Consider the following 21,699-nt stretch of genomic DNA (forward strand, 5'->3'; position numbering starts at 1 on the left):
CTCTGCTGTCCAAGCCAACACATAACAGCCCAAATTCGCTTATATATATAGAGAGAGAGAGAGAAAATGAAATTTTAAAATATGAATATTAATTTTTTTTATGAGAACGGCGTGGCGCGATTCGAACTTGGACTGACCGAATATAAACAGAATACCACTAGACCAAATGGTCTTAGGTTTAAAAAAGGGGTATAACACGAGGACTTACTGAATATTAATGAGAAATTAAGGAAGGTATTAAGTTGAACATTAATAAAATTAAAAGAGAAAACAAGTACAATCAAAGTAAAATTAAATTGCCCATGTCCTAGTTACAACATTAATAGAATTCTTAATAAGAAACAAGGAAAATAATTGTTAAAAAATTAATAGAATTGAAACACCTTTTTTATGAGATTTCTTTCCATGGGACATGTATAAGACTCTACTATATTAATTTTTCCACTGGGAGATTTCTTTATGTGAGAGTCACATAAGATCCTTTCATATCTCTCTCTTTAATACTCTTTGTCAATTTAGAGTACTAATTTTAGCTTGCAAAGAAAAAAAAATTGGTCATCAATATTCTTTCACTACAAAGTTCTTCTTCTATTTCCCCCCTTAGATATTTTGGTCACATAAGTTTTTAAAAAAATTTAACCGCAATAGGTAGAATTCTTCATCGCGACTCCTCAATCCTCTTCTTTAGTACTTCTTCTCTACTTTCCCCCTTAAGTTGGAGATTAAAAGCACACAAATACCCATCTTGGACAAAATAAATATGAGAAAATAAATTATGACTCTTATATAAATAATAAATTAACTCCATACTCCTATCAAAAAGATGTCAAAGTTTGAGAAAAAAAAAAACTCTGCTCAATTTTAAAGACGAAAAGTCCAATTTTAGGGCACTAAAAAGAGACTATTACTATTTTAAGGGTAACTTAGAAAAATCAATATTTGGGTAAAAATAAAATACTTGACTCAAACTGGATATTGGGTGCACTTTTGTGTTTATGTACGTAGTAGGTCTATAGGTGATCAAAAGTGATGAAAAATTAATGATACTTAAAGAAATACTAGGGGTTAATAGAATACACTTGTAAAAAATATGTAACAAAAATAGAATTTATGGAAGACTGACAAAAGCGGGTTTTTTTTCCGAGTGATACCATCAAATAGACCAAGACCAAGGATTGTAACGTAAGTGAGACCAATTAATTTGACCATAAAACTTAGGATATGAAAATATGCTTCAGTGGTCGTTGGAAATGAGAAGATAATGAAGCGAGATAAGCAATCGAAGTAGGAAAGCAAGACACAGTGGAGAAGAGATTGGACCAAATCGCTTTTGCGATCTCTCTTCAAAACCAAAATAATGATTTTATTAGGATTGAACTTGCATAATAACTTAGGAAGCATCTAGCTTGCTCAAGACCAGAATTTTCAAGGCTCAACCTTCCTTATTTGTCTAAACTAGACGAATTTGACCCAGACTTGAACTAATTATACGTGCTGGATAGAATAGTCATGCAAACTCTCTGTCCTCACTATTGTTTGTGCAAAATCACCTCCTTTCATTCTTCTCTTTGGAGTACTCAATTCTTTCACTGTTTCTGAGATTGTTTCCTCCAATGAGATTGTCATCAAAATATTTTTCGTTGGTAAGAACGAAATATGATCAAGTAGTTGAAGCCTCTATTGTAGTTCTTGGAGGGAATCTCAATGCAGGCGGACAAATTGCAGTTGTTGGAGGTGATCTTTGCACCATGCCCTTATATCTTGCGACACTATTGCTACTTTCTCCCAAATCTCCATTTTATCTCCCTTTGTGATTTCATGGTTAGACAATTTAATCATGTAATTAGTGGCTTAATGTTGAAGAAGAGGTATAGAAGAATCTTACATGACTCTTATAGTAAGAAATCTCATAAATCTAGAATTAATATAGTGGAGTCTCATAGGAAGGAGGCCTCATAGAAGACTCCCAATTTCAAGATATTTCACTTATTTTAGTCTTCTACTTATGTTCAGTTGTTTAATTATTTTAAGACTTATCTTTTAGTGACAAGGGTAGTTTAATTGTAATCTGATTCTACTTGTTTTGTCTATTATAAACAGAGGCTCATTATATTCAATTATAATCAAGTCAATGAATTATTATCTCCTCTTTAGAAATTCAACATTGACAACATACCAAGTTCATCCTGGGCATGCTCGGCTATTTATTCACCCAATTTTATTTTAAATTCATCATTTTGGGCTATCAATAAACTAACTTTGGAGGTCTGTTCATGTGTGACCTCAAGTTTGTCCCATATTTCTTTAATGGTTTTACACGTAGAAACCCAGCTGAACTCGTTTGGTCCTAAGGCACACAACAATAAGTTGATGGTCTTAGAGTTTGTTCTAAGTTGTTCTTTGTCTCCCCTAGTCAACTTATTTGAGTTCTTTGAGATAAAAATGTCATTTTTTAAGTTTTTTGTGCCCCAAATGGATCATTATTTGTCACATGCCATATGTCTCAATCCATAGATTGGAGGAAGAATTACATTCTTATTTTTTAGTAGTCATAGTTAACATCGTTGAATAGCAAGGAAGAAGCAATTTGTCTTGAGATACCACTTGCATCAGCATTCAAAATCAAGTAGATTTTGATTCCAAAATGTACTTTGACCTACTTTGATACCAGTCGTTGGCTGAGGTGGCTCCTCGAAGGGGGAGGGGGAAGGGGGGTGTAGTGAATTGATTTTTTTATAAAAATAAAACTTCAGTGTACATGAATTTAAGTAAATGAAACCGTAAGTATAATAACAAAAATTCACACACCACCCAAATATTTTTTTATCCATGTTTCCCTATTGATATTCACTATGCAAGAGCTTGTGTTTGGGAAATTCCACTAATATCAGCTCCATTAGCTTGGAATTTATTAGAAAGAGATTTTTGCTCTCTTTCAAGCCATGTGTATACTCAATACACGATTACAATATAATATCCCCTAAAATTTGCTAGATTCTAGCTCTAGCAAACCTTTCTATCTAGATTGCACAAGGTTCAAGTTGAACTTATCAAGAAAATAAAAATAAAAAAAAAAGAAAAACTTATACCCTTTGTAATTGAGGAGACACAACCTTCTCCTTCAAATGTCCACACCTCTAGGCTTTGATGCACAATTGTAATGAATAGAAGCTTGACTATATCAATGCAAGGAGTGGAATTTGTAAAAGGATGAAATGGTTTTGCTAAAATAGAGTCTTACTTTCTCAAAATAGGACTTCGAAAGGAATTTCACATGTTTGATAGTAGAATGCAGTAGGTATGCCCATATAAGTTTCCCAAGCCAAACTAGTCATTTTTTTGCCCATTTGCAAAAAGTTAACTTTACACTGATCTCTCAATCTTGTATAACAACTATATTTTTGTCAAAAAATTGATTTATTGATCGATGGTATGATCGATTAATATCCTTTTATTGGGTCTGACAATTTAAGTTGATCAATCAATGTACAGGGAATGATCGATTAGTCAAAATTCCTACTGATAGTCCATAACAAGTATGATAAATCAATGACTTTGCTATAATCAATTATGCTTTATATCCCTGGATGGCAAAGTTTTGTAAGATCAATCAATGTATGGGGGTTGGTCGATCGATCAACATGATTTTATATTATTTGGACACTATTGATCGATCAGTCCACTCGGAATGATCAATCATGCTTTATAGCACAGTTTCGCCATGTTTTAGTTGATCAATTAATCGACCCTAATTGATCGACCGTGTTTTATATTTTTGGTTTGTGCACATCTGGTTGATTGATATTGACATATGTTGATTGATCAATCCAGTGCCAGTTCACTAAGTGAATTTTTAAAACATGAGTAAAAATGATCCTAAGTGACTCTGACATGTTTGAAATGTGTGTGTGATTTGGTAAAACATGTAGAAATGTAAATATAACCTAAAGGTTTGAAAGTTTTTATTGTACCTCAAGTTTGGAAAGTATAGGCATTGCTCTCTTACATAGACTAAGTTTTGTGATTTTCATGACTTCCTAATCTCTAGTATTCAATTGTTTACTTCTTCTTTTGTAAGGTGCTTGTTCAAGAACACTTTGATACTATTGTGTAGCTCGAGGTCTTTGAGATGCTTGTGTCGATTCATTGAGACCTTTGAATTTTCTTTCTCTTGAAGAAAAAATATTTGAAATGCGTGAATTCCAACTCCTCTATCATAGACCTAGTAGGTTAATCCGATGCTGATTTTATCGAATGCAAAAATTGATAGAAAGAGTACAAGTGTTAGCTGTCAATTACTTAGAAATATACTTGTTTCTTGATTTTTCAAGAAGAACACTCAGTTGCATTATCTAGAATCGAGGTTGAGTACATAGCTATTGGAGTTGTGCACAACTTCTATGGATGAGATAGCAACTAGGGAATTATGGTTTAGAGAAAAATAAAATTCCATCCAATTGTGACAACATAAGTGTCGTAAGCCCAAGTAAGAACCCAATTCATCACTCTCGATCAAAACACATTAAAATTACACATCACTTTATCCAAGAGTTGGTTCAAACCAACATAATTAGACTTGAATTTGTTGCAACCAAAAACCAATTAGTGAATATTTCACAAAGTCATTGAGAGTTGATAGATTCTCTAAGCTTCGAGGAAAACTAGGCATGCACAACCCTTCTACGTCTAAATAGCTAGATAAATATTGAACTAAACATGACAGCTCATATAATTCATTCTATGGGAGTGAAATAGAAGCCAAAAGATCACTTTTGTTCACTCCACATAGGACATGATCGATTAATACACTGGCATGATTTATCAATCAAACAAATTCAATTGATCAGTCAACTACAATGGGAATTGAGAATATGAAGGATTTAAGCAACGTTTTAGGCCATTTCAAGCTATTCCAAACCCTATTCCATGGTTGCCAAGAGGTCTCTACCCCATTTCTCATCCTTCTCTGCCTGATTTCCTTCAATTTTTCCAAATCTTATCTATCCCTCTTAGAAGATATAGGCAAGATCTGGTCATATTGCATGGTGAGATGGACCAAAATCTTACCAACAATATAATTTATAAACTTCTATGAATATCACAAAACTTAATTCTTGGAATACCCCACATTTTTGTATGTCATGATGATTTACATGGTTTTTCCTTTATTCTTATCAATCGAACAAGGATCGTATCAAATCATAGCTGGATGACAGGACACAACATTTGATCTGAGAAGATGCAGAGCAGATCTCAGTCTCTCTTGTCTCGTTATGACACTCTGAACGAGCACTGGTCGCCGAGAGAGCTTACTTCAGCAGAAGCTCTTATCTCTTTTGCTTTCTTCTCCGTTTTCTATGCTTCCTACTTTTGAAGGTAGGGTAAGGTAGGGTAAAGCTCTTATCCACTGTTAGATGCAGTAAATAGACGAGCACAGACTTGGGGTCTTAGGAGTCCAAATTACAGAAAAGAGAAGATGAAAAAGCAGCAATCCACTAAAGCTTTTCCTATATTATATTTCAGACGATCTTCACTTTCTGAAGCAGTAGCTTGTTCCAGAACCCCGTTTGGTGTTTCAGACTAAAAAAAGTTAAAACCCACTTGGGTAAGAGCAATCGGAACGAACAACTCGATATTAGAAATTGAATTTTGAGGAGGAAAGCGAGTCAACCTGTTTGTCATCTTGACTGACATCACAGTTCTTTAATGTGCATTGAGTTCTGAGGCAGCTAGGCTGAAATGAAGTGCAGAAGATGACTGGAGCACTCCTGAATCCGAAAACCCATCTCGTCCTTGCCCAACCGTCCTTTGTAGTGTTTTTAGGGTCGGTAAGATGGGTAAGATGAGTGCCTGCTGCTTTGGCTCATTAAAATCTGCAGTTAGAAATGGGTAAGAGTTACAAAGAGATCATCCTTTCTGTCTACTTATTCAACTTCTGATTCTGAAAAGGTGCTTTAATTGGTGCGATAGTAATTGAAGAGCTATCCATGTTCATTATATCCTTCTCTTTAAATCGTACAAGCATACCTATTTATCCACTGTTTGTTGAGAGAATCGAAGAGATATGCCTGTCACTTTGCCTGAGAGGCTAACCTGATTATCATTAAGGTAATCAAACGTAAATTGAGATCAGTGGATATTCTGCATCACATCAAAGACACAAAATTCCAATAATCATACACGAATCATCGTTTTCTTCGTGGGCTGGTCAGAGCAAGAATGGAGAAGCTTCACAGAGGCCGATGCACTCTTGACTCCCTCTTACCAGCCTGTCTCTAAACTCTCTGCTATGAAGTCTGCTCTGGAGTCTGGGCAGCTGCTGACACCTTTGAGAAACGCGACATGGAATTCCTTCCGCAACGACGAAGGCAGAGAGGAAAGTAATTCAAAAGGAAACAACGAATTAATGCCCACTTCTGCACTGTACGGGAGCTGCATCGCGACACCTTCTTTATTCAATTCCTTGCGCCATTTAAGAACTGTTTCTCACTTCTTTAAATGCAAAGCCTCGCAAATTAGGAACCAAATCCGTTCAGTACAGTAACGAATCAAAACTACCTCTCGGTTCTCTCAACTACCAACTTGCAGTGTTTTAATTCCATGGCTCTTCTCTCCTCTGGTCTTTTGCGAAAAGAAGAGAGATCGGCCCACGAAGAAATTTGAAAATGCAAGGAGAAACGCCACCGGCGAAGAAGTTTGCGGTTCATTTCCTTTCTGGGTTCATATTGATGCGACCTTTCCTGCTACCGAACGACAGAACAGTTAGGATGGCCTAGCTTTCGTCTTTGTTCCGTGCTTCCGTGACAGCTTGCTGTAAAAAAGAGTTTTTCTCCCCAAAATATCAAAATCCGTTCCTTGATAGCATTTTACCAGTATGAAGCTGAAGTACATTTCACCATTCACCATGCCATACAGGAGGAAGACTCACTTCTTTTATAGGCATTGTAAATAAGAATAACGAACCATATGAAATTTGATAAAATTGAGAAACTGAAACAAGATGAAGCAGAAGTTTTAATTTACAGACAACAAAGAAGTAGCGGAACAAAAAAATTTACTTGTGAGTTTTCGTTTTTCTATCTCATGAACATCGATAGAAAAGCTCGACAAGCTTAACGAAGAAAACACTACATAGATCTTCTTTCTATTCTTGATCTTCGTTTTCTTCATCATCATTTCTTCCTGTACTACTAGTGTTACTCTCCTCGTTTCCTTCTTCGTGCTGCTCTACCTGTTGTGTAATGGATTGGGGCCTGTCGGCACTACTCGTTTGTCTGCCGAAAGAGTGGAGTTCTCCGTTCCAAGCATGTTATAGCAGAGATTGAGCTTCTTCGACGCGCACTCTTCAGCTGAAGCAGCGGTAATTGAACCTTTTGAGGTCTTCCGTCCGTCCACCCCCAGGAATCCACCAGAGATCCGTCTAGAAATTGCATGTGATCCCATAATCAACAAACACAACACCAAACTGAACCTCACCCACCACCTCATCTTGCCCAATTAGATATACAGAGGGGAAGCAAGAAAGAGACCCGACCCACCTGCATAAAAAGGCTTGAAAAGCGAGGGAAGATTTGAGATTCAGAGAGAGAAAAGGTGAATGGTTTGAAGGCAAAAGGAATTCGAAGAGGGAAAAAGTAGCCATTTACTAAGGCACCTCGGATTTACAGTCCGGTCCGATACATCCACATCCTGGGTCAGAATGCCCACCAAACAACATTAATGGCGCTTAAATTTTCTAGCCGTAAGCACAAAACGGGTACTTTCGAACCAAGCAAATACTACTGCAACTCTGCTATTCTCTTCCCGGTGTTTTCTATGCGTTTCCACTTCCTGCACTTCTCTGGTAGCAGGAGCCTCTGTTTCCCTTCGTTTTTACATTGGTTTGGGCAATCTGGAACCGAGTCTCGGCTAAAGTGCAGACCAGAAGGGTAGATTGAAGATCCTCAACCTTGTGTATTTTTGTTTCTTCGCCAGCAACAGAGAAAGGGAATCGAAGACTCAGTGTCGCTTCATGACGACGTAAACTGAATCACAGACTCGGTGTCGCTTCATTGTCGCTTCCGATCAACTGTAACACCCAGGGCATGTAGGATCTATCCACCATAGACTCGTCCAGACAAGAATTTTTTGTTGTTAGTAGGTTTGTTCATAATGCGGAATAGTTAGAGAGGCTCCACGTGAGAAGTTAATTGGGGTGTGCTCATCATCCTCTACGGATTCTTCTCCTTTTTGCTAGATACTCGGGAGGGGGAAAAAACGGAAGTTCACGTACAACATACCAAATCAACCCTTATAGCGCGCCGGGGGGGTGTGGGGGGGGGTGTGGGGGGGTGGGCTTGGAGAGAAAAAAACAATGAAGGGGGTAAGGAAAGGAGAAGTAAGATTAAATAATAGGTTGAGTCCAATTAAAAGGAGGCTGAGTTATTTTCACAATAAAACCCGACCCCTATTAATGATGAGGTATGTTCATAGTGACTATGAAGTCATATGGGACTCTACCATGGGTATTTGGTGAATTTGGACTTAGGTAAATTTTTGTATAAATAGGATTAGAAATTTTTTATTTTTTTTAAAAAATTATTAGTGTTATAAAATGTTGTTAAAAAAATTTGAAGTGCTATGAAATGATATTGCCATATGGTGAGGAGATTTGTATGTTATAAATATCCACCGCATGATTTTTTTCTGTTTATGTTTTATTGTGTTTGCGCTAATTACTAGGATGGGTAGAGAGTTTGATTACGAGTAGGTTGGGTAACCAAGGGTGGATTGAGTCCAATTCAAACTAGGTTGAGTCATCTGCACAGGCATCCATTAATTAATGAAACCCGACCCCATCATTAACGACGTACAATTTGTAGTAACTGCGAAGTCATATAGGGCTCTACTAGGGGTATTCAGTGACTTTGGACTTAGGTAGGGTTTTGCATAAATAAGACTAAATTATTTGCTATGGATTTTTCTTGAAAATTTTGTAAGTAATATTGAAAATTATTGAATTTTATAAGTACTATAGAATTATCTTGCCATGTGGTGAGGAGATTTTGATGTTATAAATATCCACCATATGTTTTTTTTTTTTTTTTTTGTTTATGTTTTCTTATGTTTGCCCTAATTACTAGGATGGGTAGAGAATCCTATTAAGAGTATGTTGGGTAACGAAATGTGGGTTGAGTATGATTCAAACTAGGCTGAATCATCTATATGGGTATCCATTAGGCAACGAAACCCGACCCCCATCACTAATGGCATACGGTTTTGTAGTGACTACAAAGTTATATGGGGCTCTACTAAGGGTATTTGATGAATTTGGACTTGGGTAGGGTTTTGCATAAATAGGACTAGATCATTTGCTATAAAAAAAAAATTTTTAAAAAATTATAAGTGTTATGGAATGTTTTTGAAAACTTTTGAAGTGTTATGGTATCTTACCTTATAGCGAGGAGATTCGTGTATTATAAATATCCACCACATAGTTTTTTTTTTTGTTTATGTTTTCTTGTGTTTGCCTTAGTTACTAGGATGGGTGGAAAGTACGATTAAGAGTAGATTGGGTAACCAAGGATGGATTGAGTCCAATTCAAATTAGGTTTAGTCATCTGCACAAGCATCCATTAAGCAAAGAAACCCGACCCCCATCACTGATGAGGTATGGTTTGTAGTGATTGCGAAGTTATATGGGGCTCTACCAGGGTATTCGGTGAATTTGGACTTAGGTAAGTTTTTGCATAAATAAGACTAGATCATGTGATATGGATTTTTTTTTTGAAAAATTTACAAGTGTTATGGAATGTTGTTGAAAATTTTTGAAGTGTTGTGGTATGTTCTTGAAAATACAATGGATTTGACTCTTTTATTGCATTTAAAATTTTTGGCATGAAATTGTATGAGTCAACCCAATCACCAAAAATTGCTTTCAAAGCCATTGTGTTGTTAGTGATAATGTTTAAATTCCTTGTATTTGATTAGTTCAATATGAATAAAATTTCAGAATTCTCTTCAATGAGGGCTACAAAATTGTTGCTTGATTTGTTCCACTTTGAATGTGAGGGCCTTACTAGGTTTCAATGGAATTTGAATACTAATCCTCACCTCAGGTGAGAGTCATTTGAACAAGCATTTTCTGGGTGTTTGGACCCTCCAAATATCAAGATCTTTTTTTAAAGCCTGACCAAACTTAGACAAACTAACATAGTGTAAGCCTACAAAGCAGAATTTGTTCAGCTAGCCAACTTGGTTCAATGGAGAAAAAGGACCCCTCCTTGGCTGTTTTGTAAGTGTCCTTCGAGCTGAAATTTGAGACTATGGATGTTCAACCCTACTACCTTGGTGCAAACAATTATGCTCTCAAGGATTCAAAATGAGTTGACAACAATCTAACTTGAGAAACAAAGGTCTTAATGCCAACTGAACTTTCTCACCTCAAGAGTTTCAACTTCCCACCTGCGGCCTCAGTCCAAACAAGGTTGATCAAGTGCCTACAATTGTTGAAATGGAAGCAAGGTTTTCTAAGAGGCCTTTTCTTTAATTGTGATGATAAGTTCGTGGCGGGTCATAGTTGCAAACGGTTTCAACTTTATATTGGGAATGAAGACGAAGATGGGGAGTTCTACCACCACTACTGGCCCATCATACAGGACGACATCCACGCTATTGGCCAAAATTTCCACCAATGCGGCATCACATAATGGGCTATGGGGGCCTTTGTCTCGGTGCCCAAAAAAATCAATGTCGAGCAACCATAAGATTTCCGCCCAATGAGCCTCACTACCCGCACATACAAGGTGATTGCTAGGTTTCTCGCTAATTGAATTAAAGAATGCCTCATATATCCAGTCAAGTCAATGCACTTTCATTCATGGATAAAATATACTGGACTTTGCAATGGTTACCCGCCCACAAACTGCTTGACTTCCTCAAGCGCTCGAACCTCACTAGATTCGCCATCAAGTTAGACTTTGAAAAAACCTTAGATTGAGTTAACTAGAAGCTCGCTGACCATCTTCTCTTACGCTTGAACTTTGGCACCCGATGCAGATTCTGGATGCATAAGTGCATTTCTTTTGCATCATACTCCATTTTTATGGAGTATCTTGCGATTACTTTAACAGTTTTGGGGGAATAATGATTCTTGGGGAATTAGACAAGGAGATTCTCTATCCCCATTCCCTCTTCACAATTGTTGTCGAACTCCTCTCTGCCATGATCCAACATAGGAAACAAATTGGTTGTTTCAACCCAATATCTAGCCACGCTGAGCAAGACATTGCCATTCTATAACATGCAGACAACACACCGAATAAAAAAAATTAAAGCTCTCTTATTATTTGTTTGAGGTCTCTTCGGGCCAAAGAATTAGTTGGAGCAAATCCTCAATCACTGGCTATAAGATCGATTTAGCAACCTTCTCTCCATAGCTAACTACCTCAGATGTTCGGTCTCCAAGTTGCCCGGTATGTACCTAGGCCTCTCCTCACTTGACAACTCTCCAAACTAGAACTGTTGGAACCTGGTCATTGAGAAGTTGGAAAACCATCTTGCTACCTGGAGCAGGAAGCTCCTCTCCAAGGCTGGCAAGCTCGTTCTGATAAAGTTGTGCATTACTCGATGGATTGAATTCTAGAAGAGGTGGTTCCCATGGGAGGGAATACATGCCTGAATAAAGTCCTCACCACTGATAATCTCCTCCAGAGGGGCAACTCTACCTAGACCCACCCCACCTACCCCTTTGCAGCTCGATACCTGAACCAGTCAGGCAAATTCTACTTCGCTGCTCCTACACTAAGGGTGTTTGGTCAAACCTCTTGCACCGGATTGGCATTCCTAACTTGCGCAATTCAAAACCTCCCCTCCATGATCCAATCCTTTCTGCCAAAGCTCATCAAATTGCTCCTCTTCAGCTGTTTGAGCTTCATCCACTGGTCCCTCTGGAAAGAAAGGAATCACAAGCACTTTTAATGCAAGTTCATTGATGTTGAACTCCTTGCTAAGTCCATTGTCGGCCACGTATCCTCTTAGCTCCTTTCTAGAAAGGAGTTTATCCACCTCAAGGCACTCATCTAAGAGGGAACTGGTGGCTTACGGCCATGATGACTTGTCCCTTTCGTCCAATCACTATTTCAGAATTGTTTCCCCACTTGTTGGTTCCTCAAGCTAAATTTTAACATTAGCACCTTGGGCTGTTCGGGGCCAATTGGATATGGTGGCAGCATTCACTTGGATGACGATACTCTCCTGGGTACCTATGTTAGTCCCCTTGCAATTTCAGACTCTACCTCAGTGGAACTCATTGACCTCCTCACCTCATTGTCTTTCACGACCAATTTTCCGGGCCTCTTATCATTAAGGGTGATTCCAAGGTTGTCATTGACTAGTGTGCCAAGTCAAAGACCCCTCCCCTTGAAGACATTGGGGCATCTTTCTTGATATCTATAATATTATCTCCAATTTACAATATACTTAGGCCCATTTCCCCTGGACTGCAACCCACTTTGTTAACAAGCAAGCCAAACTGGGTACTTCCCTTCAATCCCTTGTGATGACAGGAGGTTTACCCCTTATTTGTACTCTTTTCTGTTTTTTTACAACAAAATTCACATCTAATAAAAAAATAAAAAAATAAGAAACAGGTGTGGGTGGTAGTTTTGATTGACAACGGTAATGCCCATAACTTATTTGCAATAGACTTGCAAAACAATTAGAGTTCCCTCTTACTCAAATCTCTTCTTTCAATGATGGTTGGGGATGGGAAAAAATTGGTTCCTCTAAGAACAGTACAATACAACTCAGCATTCAAGGCACTTCAATTGTGATGGATTTTTTCTTGTAACCTATCAAGGGTGCTGATGTGGTTCTTGGGATGTAATGGTTGCAACCAATGGGATTTATACTTTCTGCATATGACAATGGCTTTTGAAATTATTGATCGCTAAGGTCATTTGGCAGTCTATACCTTGTGAGCCAGTGCAACTAGAAGCTGTCACTGACCCATACTTTGGGGGGAAACCATGGCTTTGCTCTTACACTTCACCATTGAGTCTCCCTCATCTCTAGCACTCATGGTAGATGGTTCCTCTATGATTGCAAAGGTTTTGAGCACCTTCACTGGTGTCTTCACTACATCTGTGGGATGCCACCTCCTTAATCACATAACCATCAATTTCCTCTCAAACAAGACACCACCCACCAAAAATTTGGCCATATTGTTATCCCCATATTTAGAAGGATGAGATTGAGAAACTTCTCAAGGAGATGGTCCAACAAGATGGTTGTAGCCCTTACTCGTCACTCCTGTTGCTAGTGAAAAAAGAAGGATGGCCTCTGTGGACTAGTACAACAAAAGTGATTGGTGAAATTGTTGGGATATGACTATGGGATCGTGTTTTAGAAATGGATAATGATTCCACCGTCGATTAGTGACTCTCTTGCTAGTACGAACCTGCCAGCATTTCTGTTATAATTTCACTTCTCCTCTATTTCAAGACATTTGTTACTCCTATGTGAAACATGAACGAGTAGCACATATGAAGCTGAATGTTCTACTTGCCAATGCAGCAAGTAATTCACAACTACCCCTTACGGATTGCTGCATCCCCTGTCAAGAGAATGAGAATGTTTCTCCTATAGATGCTTGTCAAATCTAAGAATCCAAACCTCCAGTGTCATTTCATTCTGGCGATTCTAGCAACCTGACCAACCTACCGAACTTGCTCTTGGTTTCCCAGTGTCAAAACTTAAAAAGGGTTTTTTACTATCTTTCAGGAATTTGTATTCTACAGTTCTTAGATTTTGGTTACAGTACAACATAATTTGCCAATCAGAAATTCATCAATGGGAAATGAATGATTAATTTATCATACAATGATTAAACGAGAATTGTACAAAAAAATTATGAGGGATATATCTGCACCCAAGCTAGACTCCAATAGACCTTTGGAAAACAAGAAGAAAAAAAAATACGTGTCAGACAGCAGAAATTAACAGTTTCTTACTGGCATCAAAGTAATAGATTCAAAAAACAGCAAATTCTTTAAGTAGCCTGTAACTTACATATTTCATGACAAAAAGTTTTTGTACCCAACTTAACAAGAAACTCAAGTCAGCATTTTCCATTCTCACCAAAATCAAAGCAAAAATAAAAAATACAAGTTCTAGTCGTGGGCTTTCAACTGAAGCAAATAACTGACTGTGGCTACTTTTACAATTAAAACAGCATAATTTTGCCATAAACATGTGAAAGCTAATGTGCGACCCCAAAACAGAAATTTGAAGAGCAGTATCCCATCAACAGTTTCCCATTTTCTATCTTGAGCAACAGATTACGAATAAAACATGAAGAAAGTAACAAGAGTGAAAAGACAACATCTAGGCCTCCAAGATCTATAAATATTGAAAATAAAGGCTTTCAAGATTTATAGAGAAACTCGACTCTTTAAGTTGTAAAAATGATGACAAAAGAAGATTTGAAGGCTTTGTTCTATTAAAACTGCTAGTAGTGTTTGTCAAACTATCCTTGTGGAAAAAAACAATAACACCATCTATTCTAGTAATCAATTACATATAATCTACGAAATTTGGATAAATCTCTATTCATTTTACACCTGATTGGAAGCTGATTCCAAGAAAACATTTAACATTATCGATGAGACTTGAATGAGGTTAAGTAAAGTTTGCAAAGACTTGTACTTTGTATGTTTTTCACTTGGACAAAAATCACTGGGCTGTCCTTAATTACTGAAGGAAAACGTCTGATGCTTTTTATATTTCAGTTGGTGGAAACAAAGAGCCATTCACAGTAAAGGTTCATTTTAAGACATGGTTCAAGATTTATCATTTTATCTTTCCTTTCCAAAGGTTGCATCTCTGACCTCATGGATAGCATCCAAAACACCTTCCAGCTTAGCAAATATATATTCTCAGCTTAACATGAATCGTTTTCATTATGTACATTGAGTGCAAATGATTCAAACTAATGCGAGTAAGAGCATCTATGCCTATGTTTGTCTAGACCTCTGAGGAATTTATTTGCTCTTTGTTGAAAATAGTCCCACATTGGTAGTGAAGTGATCGGCAACATAGTTAAGAAATAGAATCATGCCTTTTCACTCTTAAGCTTTGAGCATTTGAGTGGCTTGTCTTTCTTCACAGTATCAATTTATGCATGATATGCCTCTGCAAGTTAGTTGAACCACCAACCAAATGAACCAATCTTCAGGGAACTAGAAATGGCCCACAAGGGGAATGCAAAAATAGACCCAAACCAGTTATGAAGTAATCTGGAAGTGAGAGGGGGGGTTGCATGTACAAAGCATCCTACATTATGTTGGGCCTGTCTAGTCTGAGATTGATTTTTTCATTTGGATGTCTTTCTTAACTCTATTCAAGTATTGGAAGGATTAAGTAGCCAAGATAGCCTAATCAATTGAAACTAGTCTTTCTGCCACTCTCAATAGTAAGCATAAAGAGGGAAGGATTTGTATTTTACAGGGCTGTGGCCATTCTCTGACTACTTTGGATGTTCCGGGTTCTGGAAAAATATGGCCTATTTTTAACAAAATGAAGAACTTCCAAACATAAAAATCTACTCTACCTCAAGATAAAATGACGAGCCCAAGGTACATTGATGCACATAGAAAAATGAGTGATATCAGGCCCCTGCAAGCAAGCTCATTACAATCAGAGCGAGAGACAATAAGAGTGAAACCACAGCCTAAGAGCTTACAGTAGAACCAGTGCTGAACAAATAAATATAATATCTGTTTCTTGTATAATCATCTACAAATTTTAAATTTATATTCACATTTCAAATGCTTAATTATATCTTACCAAATGAACCCCCATGCCATACCATTGCATGGGCAGGGACAAACTTCTGCAAACTTCTCTGCATCACTTGAGTGGACCCTTCGAGATATTAGGTCATCATAGATATCTACACCAACAAATGACAGTCACAGAAAAAAAAATGAAATGACTAAATGATTTTATTTAATTATATTTAGTATATCTAGACGGCAGAAGTATGACAAAAAGAACCTAAACAACATCCTGGTCCAAGGGTTTACCATAAACGGAGAACAAGCTGTTCATTACACCTGCAATTAGAAACAAATTAACAGGATGAGAATATCACTACATAGAAAGGACAAACTCTGTCATTGATAATATAAAAATGAATATTGCCTACCTATGAATAGAATGGCATAACGTAGTATACGGACACTTGTTGTTTCTTGCAATAGCCAAACAATGCCAAGGAATATAATAAACCCTGAATTTTTAAGTTTCAAACATCAGCAACTCCTAGTTAGTGTCTGTCTAAAATAGCCAAGACATTTGAAATATATTATGTTCATGACGTACCTATACAAAGTCCTCTAAGCAGCCACTGTAGGAAGAAAAGAAAAGGCAATGGTTAAATATGCGTACATAAAATTTTGAAGGAAAGAATGAAAATTCAACAACATAATTGTTTTTCATTTTCTCAATAACTTTATTATTCCTCACATTTTTAGCAACAAAAAGTACAACAATCAATGCTGCAGCTAAACAACCAGCTCCAATCTTGGCAGTGAGGAGATTTGTAGAAGCAAGTATCAAGACCATCCCCCAAAATGATGAACCAAGATCTGGAACCAAAATGACTATATGTCACTGTGCTAGAACTACAAATGTAGGCTACGGATTGAAGGTATGTAGGACATTAATCAGAAACGAAAATTTTAGCCTACATCCAGCAGGTAAGATCACCCAGTATATGCCACCACGTGTTTGTGTAATTCCACCTTCATTTGCATGAACCTGGATTCCCTCTACCTGTATATGAAATGAGATTCAGACAAAACACTTTGAACCATTGGAGGATAAGAGAGGAATATAAAAGTTATAATTGAAGCAACTCTGCAGGAATTGAAGAGAAAAGCATTTTCATTAGCAAGTTACAATCACAAGCATTTTCATTTGCAACTAACAAGCAAAAGCTGTCCACCAGTAACAAATGCTAAATAGAAGAATTCGCCAATTAAAGAAGAAGTAAGTTGTCGCTAAACTACTAGTTTTAGTGTTTTAGCAACATGTTAAAAGCAGGGTCCAGCAATTCAATAGACATAAATCTTACCATATTATAGACCCAATCTAGCTGGGCCATTTCTTTAAACTAGTTATGCCACTTGAGATGGGTCTTTTGTGGTTTCACTGCTGAAATTATTGGGCGCTGAAAGTGGGGATGTAGCTCCCTACTTAAAGCAATTAAAACCTTAACCTAGCCATCCAAAAAGGATGCAAATACATATTCCCTAACCATCAATAGTGACTTTGCCCACAATGTCACTTTCATGTACAGGCATGGCCACTACTTTCTTGTTAGCATGCGTAAAAGTCTTACATTGATTTATAGATTAGAAGTACGTGAATTGACTAATCTTTTTGGGTTGGAACCTGACCCAACTAATCATGGTATTTAAGCTAGGTCCAAGCCCAGTTTTATGTTCCATCCATGTGATCCACATCTGTCTCCCTAGTCTGCTAAGTCTAGACATGAGAGGGGTGGACAAGAGTCACATACTGGTTTAAGATTGGCCTAACCTAACATTTTCAAATAAAAAAGACACTGCAATTCAGTTTGTCCAAATAATCGTACACAATGAAAAACTAATGCCGACTGAACTACTACACTAAAAATGTACACGTTCAACTTCTAGATTAAGGAATATCAAAGAGGAGACACCAAAAATTCTAAACATCATGCCAACATATGTTCATGGTTTTGGTGGCATCAATTTTTTTAAGACCTAATTTCATTATGAGATACTATTTAGATGCAATACAGTCAAAGAAAGAAATGATAAACAAAATGCACTGCGTGTCTGATGCAGATTAAAGGTTGATCTATCAGTTTTCAGGTAACTGAAAAGAAAGCTGTATCAGACTGATCAGGCATTGATACCGGTTTGCTTACTGATCCAAATCAAAAGTTCCTGACGAGAGAATATATTTGGCTCTCTAATCTAACTTAAACCAAGACTATGTTATCAGCTCTCATTGCCAATTTTGGACTCTCCTTGAGCTAGGCCACGATTATATAAGGAATAATATTTAGTATCCCAAATCATCGCTACCAACTAAAAAGGGAAAAAGGAAAAAGTAGAGAGCATAGGAAAGCAATTCAGCGAGTGATACATGTTCCTACCTTCCCACAGGTTAGCTTGCAAGCAAGAGCATGGCTAGATTCATGAAGAAAAACTGTAATGAGCTTGAAAGGCGTTAGCAGCACCGTCCTCCATAACTACAAGTTACACACGAGTCACATGAGAAGGTGAAACAAAACACTTAAATAGCCGGTAAAATGGCTTCTTGAAGCAGGTTTGGGAAGGGACAAAAAACTATAGGAGATCGAAAAATAAAACTATGTGTTGCGTATGCAGCAGCAGACACTCTCGAGAATCATTTTAAGGGAAACAGTCACAATGGAAAGAAATGCCGTTCTTTTAACTAACCCAATCCCGAGAAAGATGGAGTTGGAGAACATTTCCCCAAGAAAACAGAAAGGAAAAGAACTCATTCTTTTTCTATTCGGATTTACTCAACCAGATAGATAACAAAGGTAGAAGAATGCTCATTCAGAAAGAAACAAAAATCTCCAATCCCCAACCGTACCGCAAGGATTACAACCGTAAAAACACCAATGACAGACAGAAAAATCTTCTGTTCATGGCCGCAACAGTTCTTCAACTCCCAGTTAGGCATCTCCTCTCAGGATACAAGCAGCCCAAACGAAGCCGCGGGAAGTAAGTAATGAAGCCCGGGATTGCAAACTGGTATCTCCAGAAACTAAGATCCAAGACAGCTGTTCAGATTATTTCGTACCAACGAAATTGTTACAAGGAGTGGGATCTGAAGCGGCGGCCGACGAAACAGACACGGAGATAGTCGTCCCTGGCCAAGCTAAGTCTAAACTCCCCTTGGAGCGAGCGGCTTGGTCTAGGGAGCGTTGGTAGAAATGGCGACCGGCGCTTTTGCAGATGATAAATTTGATATCTTTGATCAACAAAACGTAAATTGAATATCAATTAAATATATAATCCGTAGAAGTTTCCCTAATAAAATATCGGTCGAGAGAGTTGATTTGATTGGGTCCGCGTTGTCGGACTTTTCCTCACCAACCAGAGAAATGGCAAGGCGGAGTCGGTCAATTCTTTTCAAATTTTAAAAGTAATCGTCCACGAAAAACACCAAACTCTCCAAGTCTTTGTCCGGAATCCCAAGGCACGAGGCCGAGGAGCGACTCCAGAGGCCAGAGGCGGAGACTACCACACTCATAATTCAGCCCAAATTAACCAATTTTCACCTGTTATATGGATCTGTCGGGCAGCCATTGTCGAGGTGACTTTGGATCTCGGTAACCCTGAAATGAGTTATTTTTTATAATATATTTAAATAAATCATATACCTAAACAAATATGATTACTTTTATAATAAGTAATTTAATATAATATTAAAATATATTAATATAATAAATAATTAAATAAGAATTTTTAAATAATAAATTAAAATAGATGGTAGTTTAGCCTAAATTAATATAATAATTACGAGTTAAAATTAAATTATAAATTTAATTAGTTATAAAAATAGCATACTTAAACAAAATTGTAGACTTTTATAATATCTAGATATTTGATCAAATTATTACTTTAACAATATCTTAATTATCACTCTTAAATCATTAATTTAATATAGTATTACAGTGATGAATATAATTAATAAATAAATATAGTATTTATTAATAACATAAGATAGATTTTAATATGGTATAAATTAATAATAAAATTACAAAAATTATGATTATTAATATAATTATGAACGTCCAGTGTCAAAACAGTTCGGTGTCAAGGGCACAGCAAGACAACGGTGAGCTAGTAGAGAACGAGAGGCAAGAGGGCACGACATCATAGCGAGATAGCGGCGAGCTGACAGAGAATGAGAGACGCAGTCGAAATTGTTCGGCATCGAAGGCATGGTAGCACAAGGAGACAACGGTGAGCCAGTAGAGAGCGAAAGATGCCATATTGGCGAGAAGCCAGTAGAGAGCAAGAGACGAGAGCAATAAGGGTTGGGAAGCAAAGAAGGTCGAGAGAGAGAGAGGAGGACACAGAGAGCGCCGAGTGAGCAAGTGAAAGTGAATGAATTGGGTTTAGGGTCAGAATTCACGTTCACTCATTTTACATTGGAGCTTGTAAATTGAGTTATTCAAATTAAAAACAACTTGTGCTTGTGATTAAATAGATATGCATAAAAGTAATTTAAAGCAAGGACTAACATGCACACATTATAGGGACAAATAGATTTTTTGTTAACGATGTTCCCCTAGTGGTAGTCACCACCCAAGAAACCCATGTTTGGGAAAATTCTACTATTAAACTCTAATTGCTGGAAAATTACAAAAGATATTCATGCTCTCCTTGGCCACGTGTAGCTCAATACATGATTTTATACAAAGCCAATTTTCCCAAGAGATTGATGTTAGATTCTAGCTTTAACTCGACCCTTCTATCTAGATTAATAGGTTCTAGATGAACCTTTCACAAATACATAAAAGATAAATGAAAAAATTATACCCTTACTTGGAGATATGCTTCTTTTGGAGAGATTAAAGCTACCTCCTCCTTTGTAACATGTTATGAAAAGATCAAGGAGCTTGTACTATGATTTATACAAGGATGATTGAAAGAGATTGAAGATTTTTTAAAAGTAAGGTTCTCTGTCTTTCTCTATAAAGCATTATTGGTAGGAAATTTCAAGATAAAGTTTGTGATTTGAAGATATGCCAATAAATACTTATAACTTTTCCAACTCAAACTAGTCGTTAATTGCCCATTTGAAAAAAATATATAGTTGATTGATCGGTAATTGGTAAGTGACTAATCGATCAATCAATCATAACGACTAATTTTTTGTCAAATAGTGACTTATTGATCGATGGACTGATCAATCAATATGTTACCATTGGTCCAGAAAAGTTAAGTTGATCGATAATTGTCAATGGTTTATCAATCAATCGAGATTTCATCTGGATGTGCATTACAAGTATGATTGATTTGTGTGTTTTCCTTTGATCGATCATGCTTTCAGTCCCTTATCAGCAAGGTTCTGACTAATCAATCAATCATTCCATGAAAATTCCACTTGCCTAGATAGTTATGATTGATAAATGCAAGTGGGACGATCAATTATAGCATGAAATGGCCATATCCTGGATGATCGATCAATCTACTATGATTGATCGATCATGCTTTATATTTCTGGCATGCACAATTCTAGATAATCAATCATTCCAATGCCAGATTAAAAGGGAAGATTTTATAAAGCATGTGATTTTTTCTCTAAATGGTTGAACATGTTTCTAAACGATGTTTATGATGATTCTAAACATGTCTATAAGCAATTTATATCGTAAAGCTCCAATTTCACAAGTACTTAAGGAATAGAAGTTTGGAATACTCTCTTACAAAAATTGATTGAGTTTAGATGTTTGTCTATGATGCTTGAACTCGAGTATTCTCATTGTCTTATTCCTTATGAGTGTTTCTTCAATAAATGTTCTTCAATTGTGTTTGAGGTCTTCATTTTGGCTTTGATGCGTTGGACCTTGAGATGCTCTTGAAGGTGAAGTATCTGAAATACTTTAGAAATACAAGTTATTAG

The 21,699-nt window shown here is 37.0% G+C and overlaps 1 protein-coding gene across 2 annotated transcripts; it reads right to left on the reverse strand.

Moving 5' to 3' along the window:
* Positions 1 to 13,773: 13,773 nt before the first annotated feature.
* LOC137937650 (uncharacterized) lies at positions 13,774 to 19,099 on the reverse strand. Of its 2 annotated transcripts, none has more exons than XM_068782759.1 (10): positions 18,655 to 19,071; positions 18,188 to 18,283; positions 16,731 to 16,815; positions 16,507 to 16,628; positions 16,363 to 16,387; positions 16,187 to 16,270; positions 16,065 to 16,094; positions 15,826 to 15,931; positions 15,590 to 15,654; positions 13,774 to 13,930 (listed from the first exon to the last, which is right to left on the reverse strand). In XM_068782759.1, the coding sequence occupies exons 1-9, from the start codon at positions 18,742 to 18,744 to the stop codon at positions 15,591 to 15,593; spliced, it is 702 nt and encodes a 233-aa protein (XP_068638860.1). In that variant the 5' UTR covers positions 18,745 to 19,071; the 3' UTR covers positions 13,774 to 13,930; position 15,590. The 2 variants fall into 2 exon arrangements, with proteins under 2 accessions (XP_068638860.1, XP_068638861.1); XM_068782760.1 differs by lacking the exon at positions 13,774 to 13,930 and adding an exon at positions 14,899 to 15,171 and having other exon boundaries at positions 18,655 to 19,099.
* Between the last annotated feature and the right edge of the window lie 2,600 nt (positions 19,100 to 21,699).

This window comes from Aristolochia californica, unplaced genomic scaffold (assembly GCF_029961685.1).
Source record: "Aristolochia californica isolate CCGP_79_NKW_82.1479 unplaced genomic scaffold, dmAriCali1.0.hap1 SCAF_7, whole genome shotgun sequence".
Lineage (NCBI taxonomy): Eukaryota > Viridiplantae > Streptophyta > Magnoliopsida > Piperales > Aristolochiaceae > Aristolochia > Aristolochia californica.

Coding starts and splice junctions, on each gene's coding strand:
- LOC137937650 (XM_068782759.1), bottom strand. CDS start 18,744: ATGCCTAACTGGGAGTTGAAGAACTGTTGCGGCCATGAACAGAAGATT. Junction 16,388..16,506: donor TACTTTTTGTTGCTAAAAAT/GTGAGGAATAAT, acceptor TTCTTCCTACAG/TGGCTGCTTAGAGGACTTTG. Junction 16,095..16,186: donor TTATGCCATTCTATTCATAG/GTAGGCAATATT, acceptor TTCTAATTGCAG/GTGTAATGAACAGCTTGTTC.